Consider the following 23,103-nt stretch of genomic DNA (forward strand, 5'->3'; position numbering starts at 1 on the left):
AGTTGAGTGTCAAGTAGCCACCATGCAGAGGACACTCAATAAACAGTGGCCACAAACAGAGTGATTGCAATGAGAAATCCTGTAAAAGTAAGAGAAAAAAAGTAGGGTCTTTGAAAAGGCCAACAAAGTTGACAAGCGTTTAGGTAGACTGACCACGAACAAAAGAGAGAAGATCCAAATTACTAGAATCAGAATTGGAACAGGAGACATTCCCGCCGACCTCGTGGAAATAAAAAGAATTGTGAAGGAAGACTGCGAACGATCATATGCCAATGAGTTAGATAGCCAAGAGGAAATGGACAAATTCCTGAAAAGACACAAACCTCCCGGGCCACCTGGGTGGCTCAGTCAGTTAAGTGTCTGATTCTTGGTTTCGGCTCAGGTGAAGATCTCAGGGTCGTGAGATGGAGCCCCACGATGGCTCCACGCTCAGTGCAGAGTCTGCTTGGGATTCTCTCTCTCTCTCTGCCCTTCTCCCTCTCTCTCTCTAAAATAAATAAATAAAATCTTTTTTTAAAAAAGACACAAACTTCCAACACTGATTCAAGAAGAAACAGAAAACCTGACTAGACCTCAACCAAATAAAGAGATTGAACTCACAGTCAAAAAACTACCCACACACGCAAAAAAAAGCCCAGACTCAAACTGCTTCACATGTGAATTTAAAGAAGGATCAATATCAATTGATTCTTTTTTTAAAGATTTAAAGAAGAATCAATATCAATTCTTCCCAAACTCTTCCAAAAATTGGAAGAGGAGCAAACACTTTTCAACTCATTCTATGAGGCCAGTATTACCTTGATGCCAAAACCAGACGAAGACATTATAAGAGACAGAAAACTAAAGACCAATATCTCTTATGAGCAGAGATGCAAAAACCTTCAACTAAATACTAAAAAATGTAGCTACATATAATAATAATCATACGCCATGACCAAATGTGATTTGCCCCAGGAATACAGGGCTCTTTTCACACCTGAAAATCAACAAGTGTAACCCCAGTCCATAATTAAATTCCACAAAACAATCCATATCAAAGGAATAGAAAAACAAAACCACTTGATCGCCTCAATAGATGCAGAAAAAGATTCTGACAAAATCCAGCAATCTCTCCCGATTTAAAAAAACAATAAACACACTAGAAATAGAAGGAAATGCCCCTGACAAATGGCATCACAAAAAAACCCACAGCTATCATCATGCTTAATGGTGAAAGACTGCATACTTTCCCCTCCAGTCAAGAGCAAGATTAGGATTTCTGCACTTGCTACTTCTAGTCAAGATCGTAACGGAGGTTCTATCCAGGACAAGGGGTGGGGGGATGAAGGGGATAAGAAATCAAAAACATCCGGGTTGGAAAGGAAGAAGTGAAACTATCTCTATTCACAGATTACACGATCTCATATATAGAAAATCTTTAAAAATCCATTTAAAAACTATTAGAACGAATGAGTTCGTCAGGTTGCAGGATAAATCTCCAATGTTCAAAAGTCAGTTGTATTTCTATACACTGGCAATGAGCATTCTGAAAATGAAATCAAGAAAACAATTCCATTTTAAGAAATTCCATTTCTTCATTGAAAAGAATAAAATACTTGGGAATAAATTTTACAAAACCTACTCTGAAAACTACAAAACCTTGTTGAAAGAAATTTTAAAAGATCTAAATAAATGGAAAGACATTCCATGCTCATGGCTCAGAAGACTCAATATTGTTAAGATAGTAATACTCTCCAAATTGGTCAATAAACTCAACACAATCTCCATTAGAATCCCAGCAGGTTGCTTTGTAAAAATTGATAGGCTGATCCTAAAACTCAGGGACCCAAACAACCAAAGCAATCTTGAAAAAGAAGACTCACACTTCGGGTGCCCAGGTGGCTCAGTCAGATAAGCATCTGCCTTCAGCTCAGGTCATGATCCCAGGGTCCTGTGATCCAGCGCCTGGCAGGCTTCCTGCTCGGCAGGGAGCCTGCTTCTCCCTCTGCCTCTGCCTGCCACTCCCCCTGCTTGTGTGCTCTCTCTCACTATCTCTCTCTCTCTGTGTCAAATAAATAAAATTAAAAAAAAAAGACTCACACTTCCCAATTTTAATACTTACCACAAAGCAACAGTAATCCGAATAGTATGGTACTAGCATAAGGATAGCCATATGTATCAATGAAATAGAGTTAAATCCAGAAATAAACCCACACACCTATAGGCAATTGATTTTTGGCAGGATTGTCGAGATCATTCAGGGTGGAGAGAACAGTCTTTTCAACAAATGGTTTTGGGACAATTAGTTAGCCACATACAAAGGAATGCAGTTGGGCCCTTACCTCATACCCTATATAAAAATTAACTCGGGGTGTCTGGGTGGCTCAGTCAGTTAAGCGTCTGCCTTCAGCTCGGGTCATGATCTCAGGGTCCTGGGATCAAGCCCCACATGTCTGGCTACCTGCTCAGCAGGGAGTCTGCTTCTCCCTCTCTACCCCCTCCATGCCCTCCCCATGCTTTCTCTCTCTCTCTCTCTCAAATAAATAAAATATTTTTAAAAATAACTCAAAATACATGAAAGACTAACTGACAGAGCCAACATTATTAAACTTTAAGAAGAACACCCGGGGTCAAATCTTCATGACCTTGGATTTGGCCATGAATTCTTAGGTATGACACCAAAAGCAAAAGCCATTAAAAAATAATAATAAACCAGGCTGTATCAAAATTTTATCCTTTTGTGCTACAAAGTAAAAGAACAACACACAGAATGGGAAAAAAAATACCTCAAATCATATCAGATAAGTGACTTGTATCGTGAACATATAAACAACATTTACAACTCAATAATAAAGACAACCCAATTTTTTAAGTGGGGAAAGAATCGGAATAGACATTTCTCCAAAGAAGATACACAAATGACCAATAAGCACATGAAAAGATGCTCGTCATCCCTACTCATCAGGGAAATCAGAGCAAAACCACAATGAGATGTCACTGCATTTTCACGAGGATGGCTATAATCAAAAAGTCAGATAAGCAGCGACAAGGATGTGGAGAAATCATGACCTTCATGCATTGCTGGTGAGGATGTAAAACCGTGCAGCTCTGTTATGGGTTGGATTGCGTCCCGCTAAAAAGATATGTTGAGGTCCCAATCCCCAGGACCTAAGAACATGACCTTCTTTGGAAGTAGGCTCTTTACAGAGATAATCAAGTTAGAATGAGGTTTTTGTTGTGGGCTCTAATCTAGCATGGCTGGTGTCTTTATAAAAATCTGGACACAGAGACAGGCGGACACAGGGGGAAGATGATGCAAAGACATACAGGGAAAATACCACATGAAGACAGAGGGCTGGGGAGATGCTTCTGTAAGACAAGAAGAGCCACAGATTGCCAGCAAACCCCCAGGTGCTAGGAAGAGGCAAGGAAGGATCTCGTCCACAGCTTTCAGAGGAACGTGGCCCTGCCAACACCTTGATTTTGGACTTCCAGCCTCCAGAACTGTAAGACCACACATTTCTGTTGTTTAAAGTCACGGGCCTGTGGTACTTTGTTACAGTAGACCTAGAAACCTAATATAAGCTACTTTGCAAAACAATCTAGCAGTTCCTCCAAAAGTTAAGCAGAATTAACGTACGACCCTGCGATTCCACTCCTTGGTATATGCAGTCGGCCCTTGAACAAGGGCATTAGGGGCCCCAACACTCTGGGCAGTGAAAATCCCCATATGACTTTTGACTCCCCTAAAACTTGACTACTAATAACCTACTGTTGACTAGAAGCCTTACCAATAATATTAACGGTCAATTAACACATTTTTTTAATTGAAATCGGCACATATTTTATATGGTATATGTATTACATACTGTAGTCTTACAACAAAATAAGCTAGAGGAAAGAAAATGTTAATTAAAACATCATAAGAAAGAGAAAATGCATATCCATGACCATCCTGTAAAAATCTGTGTATAAAGTGGACCTGTGCAATTCGCACCTGTGTTGTTCAAGAGTTGACTCTAGGGGTGCGTGGGTGGCTTGGTCATTAAGTGTCTGCCTTTGGCTCGGGTCATGATCCCAGGGTCCTGGGATCGAGCCCAACGTCGGGCTCCTTGCTCAGCAGGAAGCCTGCTTCTCTCTCCCACTCTCCCTGCTTGTGTTTCCTCTCTTGCTGTCTTACTCTCTGTCAAATATACAAATAAAATCTTTAAAAAAAAAAAAAGAGTTGACTCTATACCCCCAAGAAATGAAAACATACAGTCACAAAAAGACTTGAACATGAATATTCATGACAGCATTATTCATAATCATCAAAAGGTAGAAACAACCCACAAGCCCATCCATTGAGGAATGGATAAACAAAATGTAGTATACTCCCATGACGGAATATTATTCAGCCATGAAAAAGATATGCCTTAAAAACATTACACTAAGTGAAAGAAACCAATCATGAATATTATTCCATTCATATGAACTCTCCAGACCAGGGAAATGTGTAGAGACAGAAAGTGAATTAGTGGTTGCCTAGGGCTGGGGCAGGGGTGGGGGGAAAGGATGGAGGGACTGAAGAGTGATAGCCATCATGTACAGGTTTCTTTGCAAGGGGACGAAAAGGCTCTGATATTGATGGTCAGTGCCTGACCAAGAGAGAAAGGATGGAGATGGGTCTTCAGAAATTGGGGACCCGTGGTTCTCAAATTCGGCTGCCAAGGGGACTTACCTGGCCAGGTTTAATTTAAATCAACTATATTGAGAGACAATTTAAATACAATAAATGCATGCCTTTTAAGTATATAGTCCAAGGAGCTTGACAGATGTCTACACCTGCATAACTACCACCACCATCAAGATAAAGAACATTTCTATCACCCAGAAAAGTTCCCACACGCCCTTTTGCAAGCTTCCCACCACCCCCAGTTCCAGAAAACTACTAATCTGCTTTTTTGCCATGATGGCTTCCTACTTTCAAGAATTTATAAAAGATGGAATCATCCAGTATGTACTTTTGTATGTCTGGCTTCTTTCCCCCAGCAGTGTTTTCAACATTCACCCACAATGCTGTGTGTAACAATAGTTCGTTCCTTTTCATTGCTGGGTAGTATATCACTGGGCCATTATATCACATATTTCTCCATTCACCTGCATTTGAATATTTGGATTTTTCCAGTTTGGGGCTATGGTATCTAAAGCTGCTACACATATTCATGTATTTTGTAGACATATTTCCATTTCTCTTGGGTAAATACCTTAGGGTGCCATTGCTCGGTTAGGCAACAAGTGTGTGTATAATTCATAAGGAACAAATTCATATGAATTCATAATTCATAAAGTCAAACTCTTTTCCAGAATGCTTGTACCATTCTATACTCCCAATGCTGGTTTTTAAAAATCCCAATTCCCGATCATGCCCCAAACCAATTAAATCAACTCTGGGGAGAAGGACCCAGGCATCATGACTGCCCCCAGGGATTCTAATGTATAGATAAGGTCTTTAGAGGCACTGCTGCAGTCTCAGGTGCCCTGGGACAAGCGAATAAGCAAAAGACACATTGTATTCACTGGCACCATTTCCTTCTGCCTCCTTGATAATGGAAAGAAGAGAAGAAAAACATAGGCGAGTATCTTGCCAAGTCCACGCTTTGCCCTATGTTGGTCCCCCAGATTCTCCCCACCTTTCACGAGTTAGGAGAAGGCAGGAGGAATACAAAATAATAATATTGGCAACTTTTTGACCACTTGATCTTGAACATGGCATTAGAGTTGGGTCATCATTCTCAGTGCTCACGAGAGCCCTGCAAGATAGGTCCTACCATCATCCCCACGGCATGGATGAGGGAACTGGAGCTCAGAGAGGTTAAGGAACTTGCCCAAGGTCACACAACCAATTATGGATGCAGTCAGGATTTAAACACAATACTCTGCCTCCCAAGGCCAAAGGACAACTGATGTGTCCTGCGGCCACGAGCCTCCCCCAGTCCGGTGATACCAGGTAGCCGGAGAATACTCCAAGCCCCCAACACAACCGTGAAGGAAGGTTGCAGGTGTGTTTATGAGAGAGCAGGAAAGGTGGTGTGTCATATGACTGAAAGGTGGGGTTCATTACGGGATTTCCTTTCCTTTCAAGCTTAAAGGATGGGACTTAAACCCCTTTGGTACAGGGAGGAGACCAAGTCATTGCTGGGGAAGAGCCAGAGTCTGGGAAGAGGGTAGGAGAGAGAGAAAGAGAGAAGCGGGAGGTGAGTAGGAGCCTGGAGGCTGGAGGCTGAGGCATGGGCAATTTGCCTGCCCAGCAGCTGCCTGGAACCTTCCTTTAATTCGCATCCGACCAGGAATGGAAATGAGCATTTTGCTGGAAGGTGCTGCATTTTTCAGCCGGGACTGCTATTTTAAAACAAGGGGCAAATCAGGAGTGCAAAAAACGTTTTCAAAAATGTATTAGGGATTAGGGAAACGGTGTGGGCTACTCAGGTACTCCCTGGATCATCTTTGCGACTTTTCTGTAAATCTAAGACAACTCTAAAATTATGTTTCCTTTAAAATAATAGATAAATAGATGATAGTTAGCTAGCTAGATAAAACGCACCTGGAGGTTGTGGAATCCTATAGCAGGGGAGCGAGAAAAACACAAAGCAGAAGACAATCTGCCGTGTATACACGCACCGTGCGTATACTGAAATAAAAGTGGAAGACAAATCCTGGGACACCCACGTTAATCCTCAACAGGAGAGAAACAACTGGGGACAGGTAAGGACCCCATGAGACATAGGGGTGGAGACTAAGGGAGGCTTGGAACTGCTTCCTTCAAGGGATTTGGAGTGGAAAGCTGGAGGGTGGCAGTTCCATCCACTGTGGTGAGTCTCAAACGTCCAAACCAGCCCCGCTCTCTGCGTGTCTCACTCTCTTTCCTTCTCACCTGCTCCCCACCCATGGAGCCCAGGGCAGTGCCAGAATCATGTAGAAAGCCACTGGCCCTTAACCAAGTTGGTCACCCTCCCCGGGCCCCAGTTTGGGATCTATAAAATAGGGCTACCATGAGCCCAACCCACCTCACAGAACCGAGAAGGTGAATGAAGACAATTTGTGTATTACAAAGTTCTGCGTGGATACAGATGATTAAGCGTTCATAGCACGTCTGTTCATAATAGCCCCAAATTGTAAATAATCCAAATGGCAATCAACAGTGGGAGGGATAGGGGCGCCTGGGTGGCTCAGTCATTAAGCGTCTGACTTTGGCTCAGGTCATGATCCCAGGGTCCTGGGATAGAGCCCCGCAACGGGCTCCCTGCTCAGCGGGAATCCTGCCTCTCCCTCTCTCTCTGCTGTTCCCCCTGCTTGTGTTCCCTCTCTCACTGTCTCTCTCTCTGTCAAATAAATAAATAAATAAAATAAAATTTAAAAAAACAGTGGGATGGATAAACAAATTGTGGTTTATTCATATATTGTAATACAACGTAGTGATCAAAAAGAATGAGCCGCTGTAATATGCAAGGGCGGGTGACCCTCCCAGACAGCAAGCTGAGCATAAGCCAAACACAAAAGTAAATAGGGGCGCCGGGGTGGCGCAGTCGGTTAAGCGTCCGACTCTTGGTTTCAGCTCAGCTCATGATCTCAGGGTTATGGAATCGAGCCCCATGTCAGACTCTGCAATCAGCACAAAGTCTGCTTAAGACTCCCACTCCCTCTCCCTTTCCTTCAGCTCCTCCCCCTGCTCGCTTGCATTCGCTCTCTAAAATAAATAAATCATTTTAAAAAAAGAGTAAACATACCGTATGATTCAATTTATATGAAGTCAAAAAGAGGCAAAACTAATCTGTGATGGCAGAGGTAAGACTCTAGAAATTTCCTTTGGGGGATACTAACGTGGAGGGGTGCAAAAGGGCACTTCTGGGTGCTGGAAATGTTCTAGATCTTGATCTGGTTCATAATAGGTACAAACTTACTGATGTGTGCACTTGACAAGCTGGTGAGTTATACTCCAGCTAGAAAATGTAAGTGACTAAAATTATGTGGGGTGTGAGTCTCTGTCAGAAGGTCTGAGGGCTTTTTGGAAGGATATTACGAAACGATTTTGCTGCTCCTTCTCTCCTGCTCTCATGCCCTCCCTCGCCCCACTCCACAGCCTCTCTCTAAATAGGAACCTCTTGTTCCTCAACATTCCTTTATTCCACTCCTTTACTCCTTCATCGGAACCCCTACTATGAGTCGGGCACTGTTCTAGAAGCTGAGGGTACAACCTCACTCTCAGCCCTCCTTTGTGCAATAAGCAGGTATTTTAACATCTACTCTGGGGCCCCTCCTTGACCAGCATGGAGCATTTTCTCTCAAGCACTTCCCAGCAGCAAAGAACTGGGCATAGAATATCTGAGATCCTTTCCAGTCTTCACCCATGCTTCAAGAAAGGAGAAAGGTACCTACTATGTGCTGGTGTACATTTACTCCTTTTTTTTTTTTTAATGATTTTTTATTAGTACATTTACTCCTGTACAACACAGGTCACACAGCTGGAAGGCAGCCTGCCTAGAGGGGTGTGTCTGACTCCTACCTCTCTGCCCTTCCCACCCCTCCCACAGACCAGCTCCCCAGGAGCCAGGTCAACTTTGCCCTCTCTCTGGGCATCTGCGTAGTCGGCCTCCAAAGTGGCCCCCCAGGGATTCTTGCCTGCAAGTATTCATGTCTTTATATAGGTCCCTCCCACAGTCAATGAGGATGACCTATACAATGAATAGGATATTGTAAACATAACAGTGTTTTCCTTCCAAGGTGAGGATATAAAGACATTGTGGCTACCACCTTGCTCTTTCTTGAATCACCTACTCTAAGGAAGCCAGCCACCATGTTGCGAGGACACTCAAGCAGGTCTATGGAGAGCGCCATGTGGCAAGAAACTAGGACCTCCTGCCAACAGCCAGCGCCAACTTACTAGCTACATGAATGAACCACCTTGGAAGCAGCTCCTCCAGCCCGTCAGGCCTTCAGATAACTACAGCCCCAGCTGACATCATCACTGACACCCCATGAGAGACCCCAGGCCAGAACCAGCCAGCCAAGCCACTCCCAAATTTCTGACCCATGGAAACTATATGAGATAATAAATGTTTGTTGCTGTTTTAAGCTACTAAATTTGGGGGTAGACTATTACATCGTATTGCTATATGTAAATAATATAGCCCCTCCCAGATCAGATCATGCTGCAAGAATAGTCTGGAAGGTGGCATGTTAAGGTGTCCAGAACTATCCACTCACTGGCAGAGTGACCAGCACGGGCCGAATTTGAGAGGACAGGAGAGAACACACATGCACAAGAAATCCCCAGTGTGTGGGAAAAGAGCTATGAAATAAGAAATCAAGCAAAGCAGAAATCTTGGCACCTTTTCCCTAGAAATTTCTCACACACTCCATCTATCTCAGTAAATGGAACCACGTGCACCCAGTGACTCTGGCCAAAAACCTGGGAGTCATCCTTGGGCCCATTCTCTCTCACACACCCAAAATCTCATTGATCAGCCAAGCTTTGGGCTCTACCCCAGAATGTATCCCAGACCTGGCCCCTTCTCACTGCCTTTCCTGCAAGCACCATGGACTAAGCCACCAGCCTCCTTCATCCTAGCAACATCAGCAGCCTGTTGGCCCATCTCCCTAGCCTACCCTTGTGCCTGTTCAAGGCCAGAGTAGACTTCTCAAAACAGAGATCAGATCATGTCCCACGTGCTTAAAACGCTCCAGGGCTCACTATTCTCTAGTGACATGGCCTTCTTTCAAGCATTTGATAAGCTCATCTCACCTCAGGGCCTTTGCACTTGCTCTTCCATCTTCCAAATCATCACGTAACATCAACATTTGGGTCTCACCTCACGCAATACTTCCTCTGAGAAGTTTTCCTGGGCCATGTTAGCCTAATCACTCTCTAACCCACTGCTTTAGCTCATTTCCTTCATAGCATGTTTACCTATTTATTGTCTGTCTCTCCCAGGAGAATGTGAATCCCATGAGGGCAAACGCCTTATCTGTCTTGTTTACCTAGAGCACTGTCTGGCCCTTGGAAAGAGCTCAAGAAGCATTTGTGTAATGAGCTCTGTCTAGAGGTAAGGGAATGGATGAGATGACCTCCAAGTTGATCTAGTTATAAAATCCAGAGGACAGAGTTCTGCTGTGTGCTGTGGGGCTCACATCGCCCTTCCCAGCAGGAGGAAAAGTCAGGGCGGTAGTAAGAGCTGTGGTTTTAGGGGAAAGACTTGCCAGCTGGGTGGAGCTCACACCACCAGTGGGTCCCATTTCCTATAGAGGAAAATCCTCTAAAAAGTTCCTTCTGTCTGTCCGGCCGTGCCCTGCCAGTCCACCTCTACCCTCTGGGCTGTCCTCCGGGACTAGGCAGAGCAGGATTTTGCCACAGCCTGGTGGATTCTGAGCCCCCAGCATTTTCAAGAATTGCCAAGCAGGCTATGTCCCCAGAAGTCACCTTTGGCGTCCCTCTGTCATCCTACAGGAGGCTGCTGTATAATAAGAAACCCTCTTTGGTCACTCCTCCAGACCTCTCTCAGCCCCCATTCAGCCAGACTCAGACCCTTCACTGCCAGTATGTTCATCCCCTTATCCTCTCTGAAGGCATCCGCTGCTGCAAGAGATGGAAAGCAAAGGGGGAGGGCAGGGAAGGATATAGGAACTTCAGCAAGATGGGATATTTAGAAGGAAGCACAAAGGCCCAGGGACAAAGACGGATGAGGAAGTAAACTGTGAGACCTTGGGAAAGTCATTCACCTTTTGGGTGACTCAGTTTCCTTATTTGTACAACAACAAGATCTTTCAGCCTGTTTCATGCTGTGATGGAATTAAAAGAATAAAATCAGATAATGCATTGAAGCCCTTTCTAAAGCCTGAAGCACTGTACAAACACTCATTGTTATTAAGAGAAGCAGGTGCAGAAAGGAAGGGAGTAGACGGGAGGAGCAAGAAAACGCAGTCTCTGGGGTTAAGGGTGGAGAAGCTCTGCTCTGGATGAAGAGAACAAGGAAGGAGATGGAGGGAGAAGCAGAAACTCACTGCCCCCCCCCCCAACTGAAGGAGACAAGGCTAGGAGAGCTGGAAAAGCAGAAGGCGATGGGAGGGGCAGCAGCTCTCCAGGTGTGCCCATTGTGAGCCAGGCCCTTTGCACGTCTGCTAGGAGGGCACCCCTACCTGGAGTTTACCGATGGGGAGATGCCCCCAGCAGAGCCGCATACTTAGCTTGAGCAAGGTCACCAGGGAGCAAGTGGACTCCCTCCCAGATCTGTCCACCTACGAGCATCCTCCAAAATAACACTAGGCTCTTGGAATCACCAATTGATCAATCAGTTGCTACATTTTTGAGCACCTACCTTATGTCAGGCACTGTATTGGGTACTTTCACCCACATTATCCCATCTTATCCTCATAATAACCTTTTCTTATTCCCATCCCCTTGAGGATGAAACAGAAGCTCAGAGAGGTTATGTGACTTGCGCAAGGTCACTCAGCAAATAAAGATGCAGAGCACGAAATGCACCAGATACTGGGTCTCCAGTGCTCAGTGCATCCTTTTGAAACTTCTTCCCTCCCCCTTCCATTCACTGAACTCCTTCCTGAAAGATCAGGAACAGCAAAGGTGGGGTGAGAGGGCAGGGAGGTGAGCCATTGGGGGGGGGGGAATGCAGACTGACAGGTAAGGCAGGGCATTTCCACCTCCAGGGAGCTGAGCCCATCTGACAGAGCAGCTTCCCTACCAAATAAGCCATCATAATCCATTACTCCAAGAAGCCGACCCCTGATCCAGCACTCCTCTGACCAGGCCTGAGACCATGCAACAGGGCTCCAACCAGCCTGGCCAACCAGGACCCAGCAGCCCCTCTGGCCTTCTTGCCTCAGTTTTCCTCTCTCACCAAGACCAGCCCTGAAACACTGATGGGGAAACTGAGGACCAAAGTGCCACCTGGCCAATAAAGAGAGCGGGATGGCTCCACAGGAGGTTCCATGCCCAGAGAAACTCTGACCTCCGACCTCAGCCCCACTTCCCCACCTATTCCATTTTCCCCCGCTCTCGGGCTTCTTTGGCTGCAGCCCCCATTCTGAGATTTTCCAGGCTGCCCGAACTGGGCCAACCAGGGCTCTGCGCGGCCCACGGGAGAACCGAATTGCAGCCCCCTCCTCCTCCATTCCCCCAACCAGCACCCCCCCCCCAACTAGGTAGAAATACCTTCAGAGACCCCTCCCTCGGAGCTCCGTCCCCGCCAGCCACTTTCAGAAGCTGCCCAGACCCCGCACCCCGGGCCCCCGCCCCCGGCCCTCGCCTTCACCTTGACCCGGGCCGGCTCCGGCCCCAAGCTTTGCATAAACAAAGAGCGGGGCAGGGGACGACCGGGGCACCGCCCCCGGCCCCTCCGCGCCCACAGCTCCCCGCCCGGACCGAGCCAGTCCCGTCCCCGAGCCCCCCGCGGAGCCAGCCGGCCCGCAGCCCCTTACCTTGGCCTGGCATTTCCGATGACAGGAGAAGCTGCAGACTGCGAGAGGGCGAGACACAGAAAGAAAGTTTAGCCGCGAGGTATGAAATGGAAACTCGGGCGAAATCTCCTCCCACCCCCGCCCGCACTCGGCGCTCGGGAGGGAAGGGAGGGAAGGAGGAACGGAGGGAGGAGGGGGCAGAGGGGGGCGGCTGCCGCAACTCCCCGGGGCCTGCGGGGCGGGAAAGCCCGGGACTGCGGACCCGCGTGTCGGGGAGGCGCGGAGCCCCCATCTCCAGAGCCCCTGGGGCGGGCGCGGGAAGGTGGGAGGGGCGGGGGAACCGACTCCCCCGCTGGATCCTTGCCAGGGGCAGAGGTGGCCCGGACCCAGGCCCCGTGGCAGCGCTGAGAAATACGGGGGGCCTTCTCCCCTTACATACACACCAGGCAGGCAAGCAGCCAGCACCCCAGGAACAATCATCACGCTCACTCTCCCCCCAAGACAGACACACAGACCCGATTTACCATCCAGGAGAGGACAAGTGCACACGCGCACACACACACACACACACACACACACACACACAGAATCACCTATAACCTCTATCCCCATACACTCGTCCAGACATGCACACATACACACATATATACACACACAGCCTGACACACACTCACACTCATGCCCAAGGGAAACCTCTGACTCCGGGGCCCCAACACACACACTTTCACAGGACACCCTCAGAGTACAGCCTGACACGGTTGGTGGACACGGACACACGGATAGATGCTTACACAGGCTCACAAACTTCTGCATCACTTGAAACACACACACACACACACTGCCCTCCCACTACCAGAAGCTGGAATCAAATTTCCTATGGGGTTCCCTCAGTCTGGAATGTCCCAGCCCTGACTGCCCCACCCCCAGGGCCCTCCACCCTGGGGTTTGGTGGTCCCCTCCCACCAGGTCCCACAGAAGGGGTGAGGGGTCTACTGAGCCGAGCTTCTGCACTGACTTGACCTTTTTAGCTGCTGAGACAGGTGGGTTACGGGCACTGGTTAGAGAACAGTGGTCAGGGAGGCAGGGGAGAGCTGTCCCAACCCCAAATCCCTGGCAGCCACAGCCCTGGGCCACAGCCAGCTGCCCTGGCCTCTTGGATCTACAGTTTGTCCAACCCCTTTCTGGCTTTGAGCCAACCTGATTCTCGGCAGAATGCAAAAGGGGAGACCGAGGCACAGAGGAAGGCCCAGAGCTGCCAAAACAGGTCTCTCCATACAAGGCTTCTGATTGGTCTGTAGGAGTGGAAGTCTGGGATGTGACCTTGGCCATCGGCCCTGCCTGGGACCTTGTTCTCCCAGAACCTAGTCCTGGCCCCAGCTCAGGCCTGTGACTCAGCTGGTGCTGAGCAAGGCTTTCCTGACCCCATCAGCCACCCAGTCCAGCCCAGGGACTTCTCCACCCCTGTCCACACCAAGGACATACCCACCCCTGGCCACCCAAGTCAAGTCATGCCCATCTGTCTAGCCTTTCTGCTTCTCTCTTGCCCCACCCCCTCAACTACTCCAGGATGGCAACTCCCCTCCAGACACCCCGGCCCCACCCCTGGCCTTGGAATGTGGAATTGAGAAAGCCTTAGGCCATGTGGCCTGAGCTTGGAAGGCCCTTCCAGCCAAGCAGGCGCCCCACTGGGCCACTACCTCCAAAGAGAAGGACCTTTCCCCTTGCTCTGCCAATCAAATCCCAGGCCTTGGGGAATAAGTCCTGGGCCCCTCCTCTGGAGGCCTCCCTCGCTGTTCCCTCCTTCCTCACTGGTATCACCACACAGCACATTTCCCCCACCACCTTGGTCCCTACAGCTGTGGGCTCCGTCAAAGGAAGGACCTGTCTCTCCCTCCCTCTCTCTCTCTCTCCCTCTTTCTCTCACTATGCAATACCTGGTACACAGTAGAAGCTTAATAAATGATTGAGAAGTTGGACCTGACTGAAGATCTCCCCTGGAGATCTCCATTAATGGAGACCTCCATTTAATCATTCCCACTCCACTCTCAACCTTTCCCTGAGCCATACCCTGCCCCCAACATTTCATAATCCATCAAAAAAGGCATTCCCTAAGTGTCCACTCTGGGCCTCCTAACCCCAGTCAAGATACCAACAGCACAAGGATAGCCAGGACTCCATCCTCCTCAAGTATCACACTGCATACTGCAGACAGTTCACAGAATGCACCAAATCCTTTCCTACCCCAGGACCTCTGCACTTGCTGTTCTGGCTGCATGGAACATTCTCCCTCACCCTAGCTGTCCATTGCTCACCAAGCCAAATCCTTCTTCTACTTGCAGAATCCACTGAAAGCCATCTATCTCCTCAAAGAAGCTTTTCCTGACCACCCAAGTGACATTAAACACCTCCAACATTCTTTCTCAGCAGCACCCCGATAATTTTCTTCTTAACACAGTTCATAGTCTGACAAATCAACGTGAATAATTCCTGCTCACTTATGAATAGTATATCTCCCTACACTAGATCCATGAGGGCAGGGAGTATGCCCGTCTCGTTCACACCAAGTCCCCAGCAGCTAGAACAGTTTCTGATCCAGGCCCCCCACACCAAACAGCAGCTTTGTGCAAAGTAGAAAATATGTTACCCTCTGGGCAGACCAGCCTCTTGGACACACAGTTGAATACGGCGTCTTTGTGGAAATGGCGAGAAGGTGCCCTTTCTCCAGGTGGACCCAACTCTGTACCTGGGTGCGTGGTTTGGAGAGCAAAGCGTGGCTGCTTCCGGAGCTCTCTCGGGTAGGCGCCCTTGGCAGTGAACGGCCTGCATGACCATACGGGGCGGCCCTGCCTGTCACACAGTGGGCAGACACTCAACAAATGTCCTTGGGCGGAGGGCAGATGGAGAGACCGTAGGGCAACGGCAGTACAGTGAGTGGAGGGCTCCATGCGTTCTGGAATGCAGAGCGTGCCCTTGAGAGCTCTCCAGCGGGAGCAAACGAGACCTTCCCCAGCCTCCGGCCCAGAAGACAAAAGCTCGGCAAACTCCACTCGAGTGGCAGGTTCCCAGCAGCTCTGCTGGTGGATTTTTTAGACCTTAGGAGCACCTGTACCCACCCCCAGGGAGGCCCTCCAGGAACAGTGCCCTCACAGTAGGCCACCCTTCTCCAGTCTCCCCCAGGGGGCAGTATCTCCTACTCTAACTGGCAGGTCCCCTACTGTCATGCGCACCTTGGTCGTGCCACTCTGCTGGCTTCCCACTTCCCAGATGCATATGGCACATTCAACTGTGCTCCAGAAAGGGAAACTGAGGCAGCCAGTGTTTCCTGCCTCCTGGATGCACACCCTCCTGTCATCCTCTCCCACGGTGACTAGGGCTGGCTCATGTACCCCACTGAGTATTGTAGAAATGCTGGTGTGTGACTCCTGAGGCTCAGTCATCAAAGGCATCGTGGCTTCAGCCCCGGTCTCTTGGATCACCGGCTCTGGGAGAAGCCAGTCACCACATCGTGAGGACACCCAGGCAGCGCTACAGAAAGGGCCATGTGATGAACAGCTGAGGCCTCCTGCCACCAGCCAGTCCCAACTTGGTAGGTGCATGACCGAACCACCTTGCAAGTGGATCCTCCGGTCCCTGTCAGGCCCTCAGGTGACTACGACCCCGGCTCACGACTACAACTCAAGAGAGACCAAGGGTCCAAACCACCCAGTGAAGCCACACGTGAAACCCTGACCCTCGGAAACGCTGTGAGATCATAATTTCATATCTGTTGCAAATTGCTAAGTTTGGGGACAAATTTGTTATGTAGTTACAGGTAATCAACACAGAAACCAGAGCCCAGGATCCCTCAGAAAGCAAGAGGCTAAAGGCTGATGATGGACACTGAAGCCAGAGGCCATCTCCTTGCTCCTTCCTTGCTCCCTGGGTACAGGCATGCTTATTTCTGGAATTCCTTCTTCCCTTTCCTTTCCCTACCAAGCAATTAGTCATCGTGTCCCAGAAAGTAATTCCAAAGAGGCTGTCAAATATGCCCCCCTTCCTTCCAGGCCCCCCACTACTGCACCAGTTCAGACCAATTATCCTTCCCTGGACCCTGTCTCCCCTCCAGGCTTGGCCCCCCGCTTTAATCCATAGAGCCACAGACCATTCTCAAGTGCAAACTGATCACATTACACTCCTGCTTAGAACTGTCTTGTCCAGCTCCTCGGCACACTCATAAGGCCCTGCATGGCCTGGTCTTGCCTCTACCTCCAGCCACTGCTGCAAGAGAGATCTGCCACACTGACTCCCAAAAAGGGCGTTAAATCTGGTACATCTGAAATGGTGAACTCATATACATCCTCCAAGGTCCATTTCAAAATGTCCCTCCCTGGATAATCGGGCATTCAAAGATGATCCCTCCCCTTCCTGTGCTCCCAGTGAGGTCCTGCTCAAGCTGTCAGCTTTGCATCCTGCCCCTTCTCCTAGCACGAGGGCTGACTTACAGATGGGGCTCAACAAATGTGCTGTAAATTTAAAACTGGAAGAATTCTTCCCAGCCTCAACCGCTGGGACTGAGGCTGATGTTCTGGGGCAATGGAGCAGCCACAAGAGAGGGTGGGTGAGCCCCACTTTTCAGCTCCAGCCCCTGCTGGGAGAGGGCCAATGTGGACCACGGTCAGTGCTTTCTGAGTGCCTCAGTACGAACACCACCTATGATCCAGCCTGGTCCACTTCTCCATCTACCCGCTTACCTGCCTGGCTGCATGGAGACTGGCCCTCAGCTCAGATGTCGGTCATGCTCTGTGATCTGGGACCAGTTACGCAGCCACTCTGAGCCTCCATTTCCTCATCTATAAAATGGAGGCAATAGCAGCACCTCCTTCCCAGGGCTGTTGTGAGAATTGACTGACTTCATGTGTGCGGCTGGCCCCGAGTATGGTCTGTATGAGGTTGTAGCTGCTATCAGCGTCATCGGATTCTGTATTGCTGCTATTATACCAGAGACGCTGTTCTAGACCTGAGTGCCATCAGACAGCTGTGTGACCTGAAGCAAGTCATTCCCACTCTCTGGTCCCCATTATGCCCTGCTGACTCACTCATTTGCCTGCATCAGTCCTGAAAGCCCCTGCATCACTGAGCCCCGGAACAGATGGTCCTCAAGCCCTCTTCCGGCTGTGAGAGCCTGTGGCACCCCACTGGTCTCACCACCTGCCTCTTCCTCCCTCCGACGAAGAAAGGGGAGAGGCCCGGGTTCCAACCCTGAGTGCATCCCAGACACTGTGGAGGGAACAACCAGCCTGCGGTTGACAGGGATGCCCACTCTGCAAGGTACCGCTCCTCCTTGTGGGGGAACCAGGGCAGGAAAACGTCAGCCTTCCCATCCTGCTGTGCTTTGTACTTGAGTCGTCCCCAGACACGCATCTCGGGGTCCACCCCACCTGAGCGGACTGTGGCCTCCCCCAGTTCCCACAGAAGGCAGTGGCCTCGTAAGCCAGTGACCCCACAAGATGAAGGCCCCCGGGGAGGGACCCTGTCAAACCAAAGCTTCATGGATCCCCAGGAGCCTCATCTCTGCCCATGGGTGTCGACACGGCCTCCCACCCAGCAGGCCCCAGCTGGTGGTGGAGCAGAGAGCCCCATAGTGTGGAGGGTCCACAGGTCACCTGCTGGGTTAGACAACTGCACCCCCAGCCCAAGCCCTGAGCCAGCTCCCGCCTCACTGGGCTGCTGGTACTCTGTCCTGAGGTGGCTTCCTGCCTCCCGGGAACACAGGAAGCCAACATTGTTGGGATCTAAATGGCCTTTTCCTCCTGGCCTCAGCTCGGAAAATGAGCACATAGCCTCGGTGTGCACCTGACCCCAGCAGGAACAGCCCACACACCCAGTAGGCCTCAGCTCCTTTCCCCAGCTGGCAGAGAGACTGGCCCAGCCACCCACCTGCCCGCGTGGCCTCACAGCCCTTCCCTGCCCTGCTTATCTTCACGGCCTGGACTGGAGGTGTGTGATGGTTTATATTATGTGTCAGCTTGGGTAGGCTATCTATCATACCCAGGTAGTTGTTCATCATTATTCTAGATGTTTCTGTGAAGGGGTTTCTTTTTTTAATAAGATTAACATTTAAATCAGGAGACCTTAAGTATAGCACATTAACTTCCATAATGTGGGTGGGCCATGTCCAATCAGTTGAAGGCCTGATCTCTCCAAGCAAGAAGGGACTCCTCCAGCAGACTGGTTTTGAAGTTGAACTGCAACTCTTCCCTGGGTCTCCACCCTGACAACAGATTTTGGACTTGCCAAGCCTCTATAATTGCATGAGCCAATTCCTTAAAATAAATTATTTATCTATCCATCCATCGACTACCCACATATCTACCTACTTATCTACCCATCCATACATACATCCTGTTGGTTCTGTTTCTCTGGGGTACCTCAAGTAATACAAGGTATCTCAGGGGATGGCCAGGGGTTGTGGGCACCACGTGGCTCTGAAGTTCAAGCAAGAGGAAACCTTCTAGATGTTCTCATCCAGTGGTTTTCAAACTTTCATGCAGATGGACTCCTACATGGAACCTCAGTGATCTTGGGTAATATTTACTAAATGCTTGTTCTGAGCCCTTTATGTGTACATATTATGTCATTTAATCCCCCAAAGTAACCTGAGGACGGAGATGTGCTATGTGTCTCATTTTAAAGGAGAGGTGACTGAGGCTCGGACAGGTGACATAATCCGCTCAAGTTCTTACTAGTAAGGGGCAGAGCTGGGATATGAATCCAGGACGTCCGGGCTAAGTGCAAGACCACCATCCATACTGCCACCTGATATATTTAACTGCCAAAGCCAGAGCTGTTCTGATTAAAGTGGGTAGGGGTTCCAAGGGCCCCAACCCCCCAAGGCTTCCCCCTTGGGTTTCCCCTTTTTCTTACCTTCTCAGGCCCCTAAAACACCTCCAAAAAAACCTCACAGTTCCTTTCGATGACAGTTTAGAGCCTCTGATCTAGTCCAATCCGTCCTTTAGGGAAACGGGAAAGCCAGGCCCAGAGAGGTTAAGTTTCTCACCCAAGCTCACACAGCCAGACCATGGCAAAGCCAAAACTAGAACTTGGGGTCTTCCCACCCTACCAGTCTGCCTCCAATGATTCCAAAGAGGTCCTCAGACAGAGGGTAGAAGCTGGGATCCCCGTAAAGAAACAGAGGACAAAGAGCTCCCTGAAACAAGTTTCCCCAAATCCCACCAGTAAGGGCTTCTGGGTAGGTTTGTCCCACTGAGAGCCTAATTATCTTTCCCAAGTGCATCGCACTCTGGGTAAACTGCCGGCAGCTTCCCCTACCTTCCAGGCTGATCAGAGGCATTGAGAAGGGAAGTAGTCTAAGCCTAGCCCCCAAATCCAGGCCCAGATGGCAGCCCTTGGGCTCTTGGGCTGGCATTCTGGTCTCTTCCCTTGGGTTTCAGCCTAGCAGAAGGCTAGGGCCCTAGACTCCCTAGAGCACCACCCCAAGAATCTGTGGGAAACCCACTGTTTAAACAGAGGAGCTCCTACACACCCCTCAAGACCCAGCCTACCTATACCTTCCCTGGTGAGGCCCGACAGGAAAATCTCTGCTAAGTCAGAGATGACCTTTCACACACACCTCCGGGTCAGCTTTGCCACCATGTTGTGTGATCGTCTGATGGCATGTCTGTCTTCCCCGGTCAGGGGCTGGGTCTTGGCACCAGGACCTGGCACCACATCCAGCCCAGAGGGGGCTCAGTTCACGACCATCAGAGGGATGCACGTGTGTATGCAGGAGGTGAAGTGGCTGCCTCCACTGGGAGAGTTATCGAGCCTTTACTGACTCCAACAAGGGAGTTTTCCAGACACTAGCCCCCATCCCGCCGCCATCTGGGCCTCAGTGAGCATTCTTGGTCTAATCCCTTCCCTGTAGTTGAGGAAACTGAGTCCTGAGCAGTGGCATGACTTATCTGAGGTCACACAGCCTATGGGTGGCAGGGCCAGAGATAGAACCCGGACCCTTAACAAAGGCCCGGGGCCTCCTCTCCCATCGTCTCATCCGTCCGTCTCCCCCACGCGGAGCCTTAGTCCTTAATGCTGGTGTTCGTGTTCCAACCACACACAGAACATCCATGTTCCTCACAGTCACCAGCCCCCCAGGGACGCAGGTCAGGGTTTATTATTAACCCCATGGTACGCAGGAGGAAACAGCTCAGCGAAGGAGAAGACTGACAGCCATCTCATGGTGACCTCTTGGCCTGTTTATCAGTCACACGTACGCCCAAATGTCCCTCCACCTTAGTTCTTTGTGTGGTCCATCTCTGAGTCTCCCAGACCAGACCCTGGGCTCCTTGACTCTTCTCCCCAGCCCCGCCTCCCACCTCACCCCCTCAGCCATATTACGTGCAACAGTAAAACGCAGGAAAGAGGGGGCAGAATTGTCCGAGCTATAGAGCAGGCCAGCTGCAGGGAGGCGACAAGTGCCCCAGTTTCTCTAGATCTAGGAAAGTGTCCTCACCGCCCCTGCCTGCAGGAGTTCCCTCAGCACTGCAAGCCCTGTGGAGACTGAATTCACAGCCTTGATGTTCCATACTCCCTGCATCCCCAGCACCCCAGCCACGAATCCAGAAGGTAAGCATGCTGGAAGCCCAGACTGGAAGCCCAGAAAAGGAACCAGAGAGCACAGCAAACCCTGGGCTTGGCGAACAAAACATGACAGGATTTTAGTCCACAATCACCCCCTTTGCCAGGGAGCAACCTGTACAACCATACCTGGTGGCCCTTCATGGATGGATAGATTGATGGCTGGATGGATGGATGGATGGATGGACAGATGGACAGATGGACGGATGGGTGGATGGATGGATGGATGGATAGATAGATGGACGGATGGATGGTTGGATAAGGGAGTCTATCCATCTCATGCCACCTCCTGGTTCCGAAGCACAGAGAGTCGTCTCACTGCTGCATCTCCCACCAGTAAGCCCAGTGGCCCCAACCCTGACCTTGGGCCTGGTAACCCCGACGCTCTTGCTCAGAATGCACACCATAGCCTGTATAGCTGGGAGTCTTCAATCCTCCCTTGCTGGCCCCCTCTCCCCCTGGCCCCAGCCCTTCCATGGTCCAGTCCTGACACCTGGTGGTGCCTTTGGACTTCAGTCCTGGCTTTCTTCCCACTTCTCAATAACTCATTCAGAGCTGCCAAACCAGACTGGCAGCCCACTGGCCCCCTGCCCTCCACTCTGGTTCACACTGGCAGGGCCAGGCTCCTAACCAGGTAAAACCCGCGTCTCACCTTGGGAGACTTCCATTCCCACGGGGTCACATCCCCTCCTCAACCCAGGCCCTCAAGCCAGGTCAGCTGGGGAACCTAGGACCACAGACCATCAGAGAACATGCGGCCACAGATGTGCCCAAGGTCACACAGTGAGTGCCAAGACTTCCTTCGACTCTACCCCTGTGCTGCCTCCTATCAGAGCAGCACGCTGGCAGTCACTGGGGTGAAGGGAAGGCACACTGGGGAAGGAAGGAAGGAACTGGGGGGAGGCTCAAGGGCTAACTTCAGCGGCAGGTTCAAGGGGCGGGGTCAGGTGGGGCGGTGACGCAAGCAAAATGCAAAACCCCGCCCCCAGCAATTCGGGCCTGACTCATCCCAGCTCCCACCCTGACCCACCACCCGTCTCAGCCAGACTTCCTGGGAGGAGGGTGACACCATGCGGCGGATTTGGGTACTGCAGAAGTCCCTGTTGGCCCCCTAAACTCCATTTGGGTATCCCAGCTCTTCAGTGAAGGACCATTCACCTCTCCCCTTTGCCCAGAGCAGGACATGCCTAGAATGTCCTCCACATGCACATTCACACATGCTCACACGCTCCCATCCACACACTCCCCACTCCATCATGCTGCCGGAACTCCTTGTCTAGGAAGACTTCCCTCCCCCAGAGAGCACAGCCCCTGACAAGCCCACTGGGACCCAGCCAGCTGTGTGCCGTGGCAAGCATCTTAATGACTCTGAGCCTCAGTTTCCTCCTCTGTAAGGAAAGAGTGACACAGGGACCCCCCCCCCCCATGCTGTGAGCACTGCAGGAGAGCCATGTGAGTGCTTTGATAGGAAGTGCTTTGATAATTACTCCCTAGGCTCTGAGCCCACACTTCCTAACCCCACTGAGACTTCTGGGCAGGGGGCGAGGGGAGGAGAGGAAAGTCCACATGAGTAAACGCCCGGGGCAAGAGCCTGGCCCCTTTGGCATGTTTGACAGGCCTGGCCTATGCAAGAGCTGAGCTGGGAGCCCCTGGCCTGAGTATGGACTTGGGGGACAGGGGTAGATGGGCCAGAGAGCTGGCAAGGGGTGGATGCCGCTGGGCCTCACAGCCACAGGAAGGGGGCAGTGCTCTGTCTTGAGGATGGGGGGGGGGGGGCTCCCAAGGCTGTATCCAGGGAACGGACAGAACTAGGTCTGCATGGAGTCTGGCTGGGAGCTGGTGAGGACGTTGGATTGGAGAGGGTGGTTTGGCAAAGGAGCTGCAGTCAGCCCTCCAGCTGGGAGGTGCCGGCAGCCGGAATTGGTTGTGGAGAAGCTCAGTGACTCAGACTATATTGGGGGGCCCTGGCGATTAACGGGAGGTTGGGCGGGGGAGGAGAGGAAAGCATCTGGTGGGGCAGCTGGGTGGGGGGATGATGTCAGCCACTGAGATTGGGTGCAG

At 50.4% G+C, this 23,103-nt stretch overlaps 1 protein-coding gene across 17 annotated transcripts in view; it reads right to left on the minus strand.

The window, feature by feature from the left end:
- The window catches only part of TNS1 (tensin 1), a 225,520-nt gene that overhangs the window by 158,121 nt on the left and 44,296 nt on the right, over positions 1 to 23,103 (minus strand). For all 17 annotated transcript variants that reach the window (XM_045777632.2, XM_087863313.1, XM_087863307.1 and 14 more), the window contains exon 3: positions 12,451 to 12,488. In XM_045777632.2, the coding sequence (XP_045633588.2) occupies positions 12,451 to 12,488 (38 nt within the window). The remainder of the gene's footprint in view (positions 1 to 12,450; positions 12,489 to 23,103) is intronic.

This window comes from Ursus americanus, chromosome 1, assembly GCF_024610735.1.
Source record: "Ursus americanus isolate L20-20 chromosome 1, mUrsAme1.1.p, whole genome shotgun sequence".
NCBI classification, from domain to species: Eukaryota; Metazoa; Chordata; class Mammalia; order Carnivora; family Ursidae; genus Ursus; species Ursus americanus.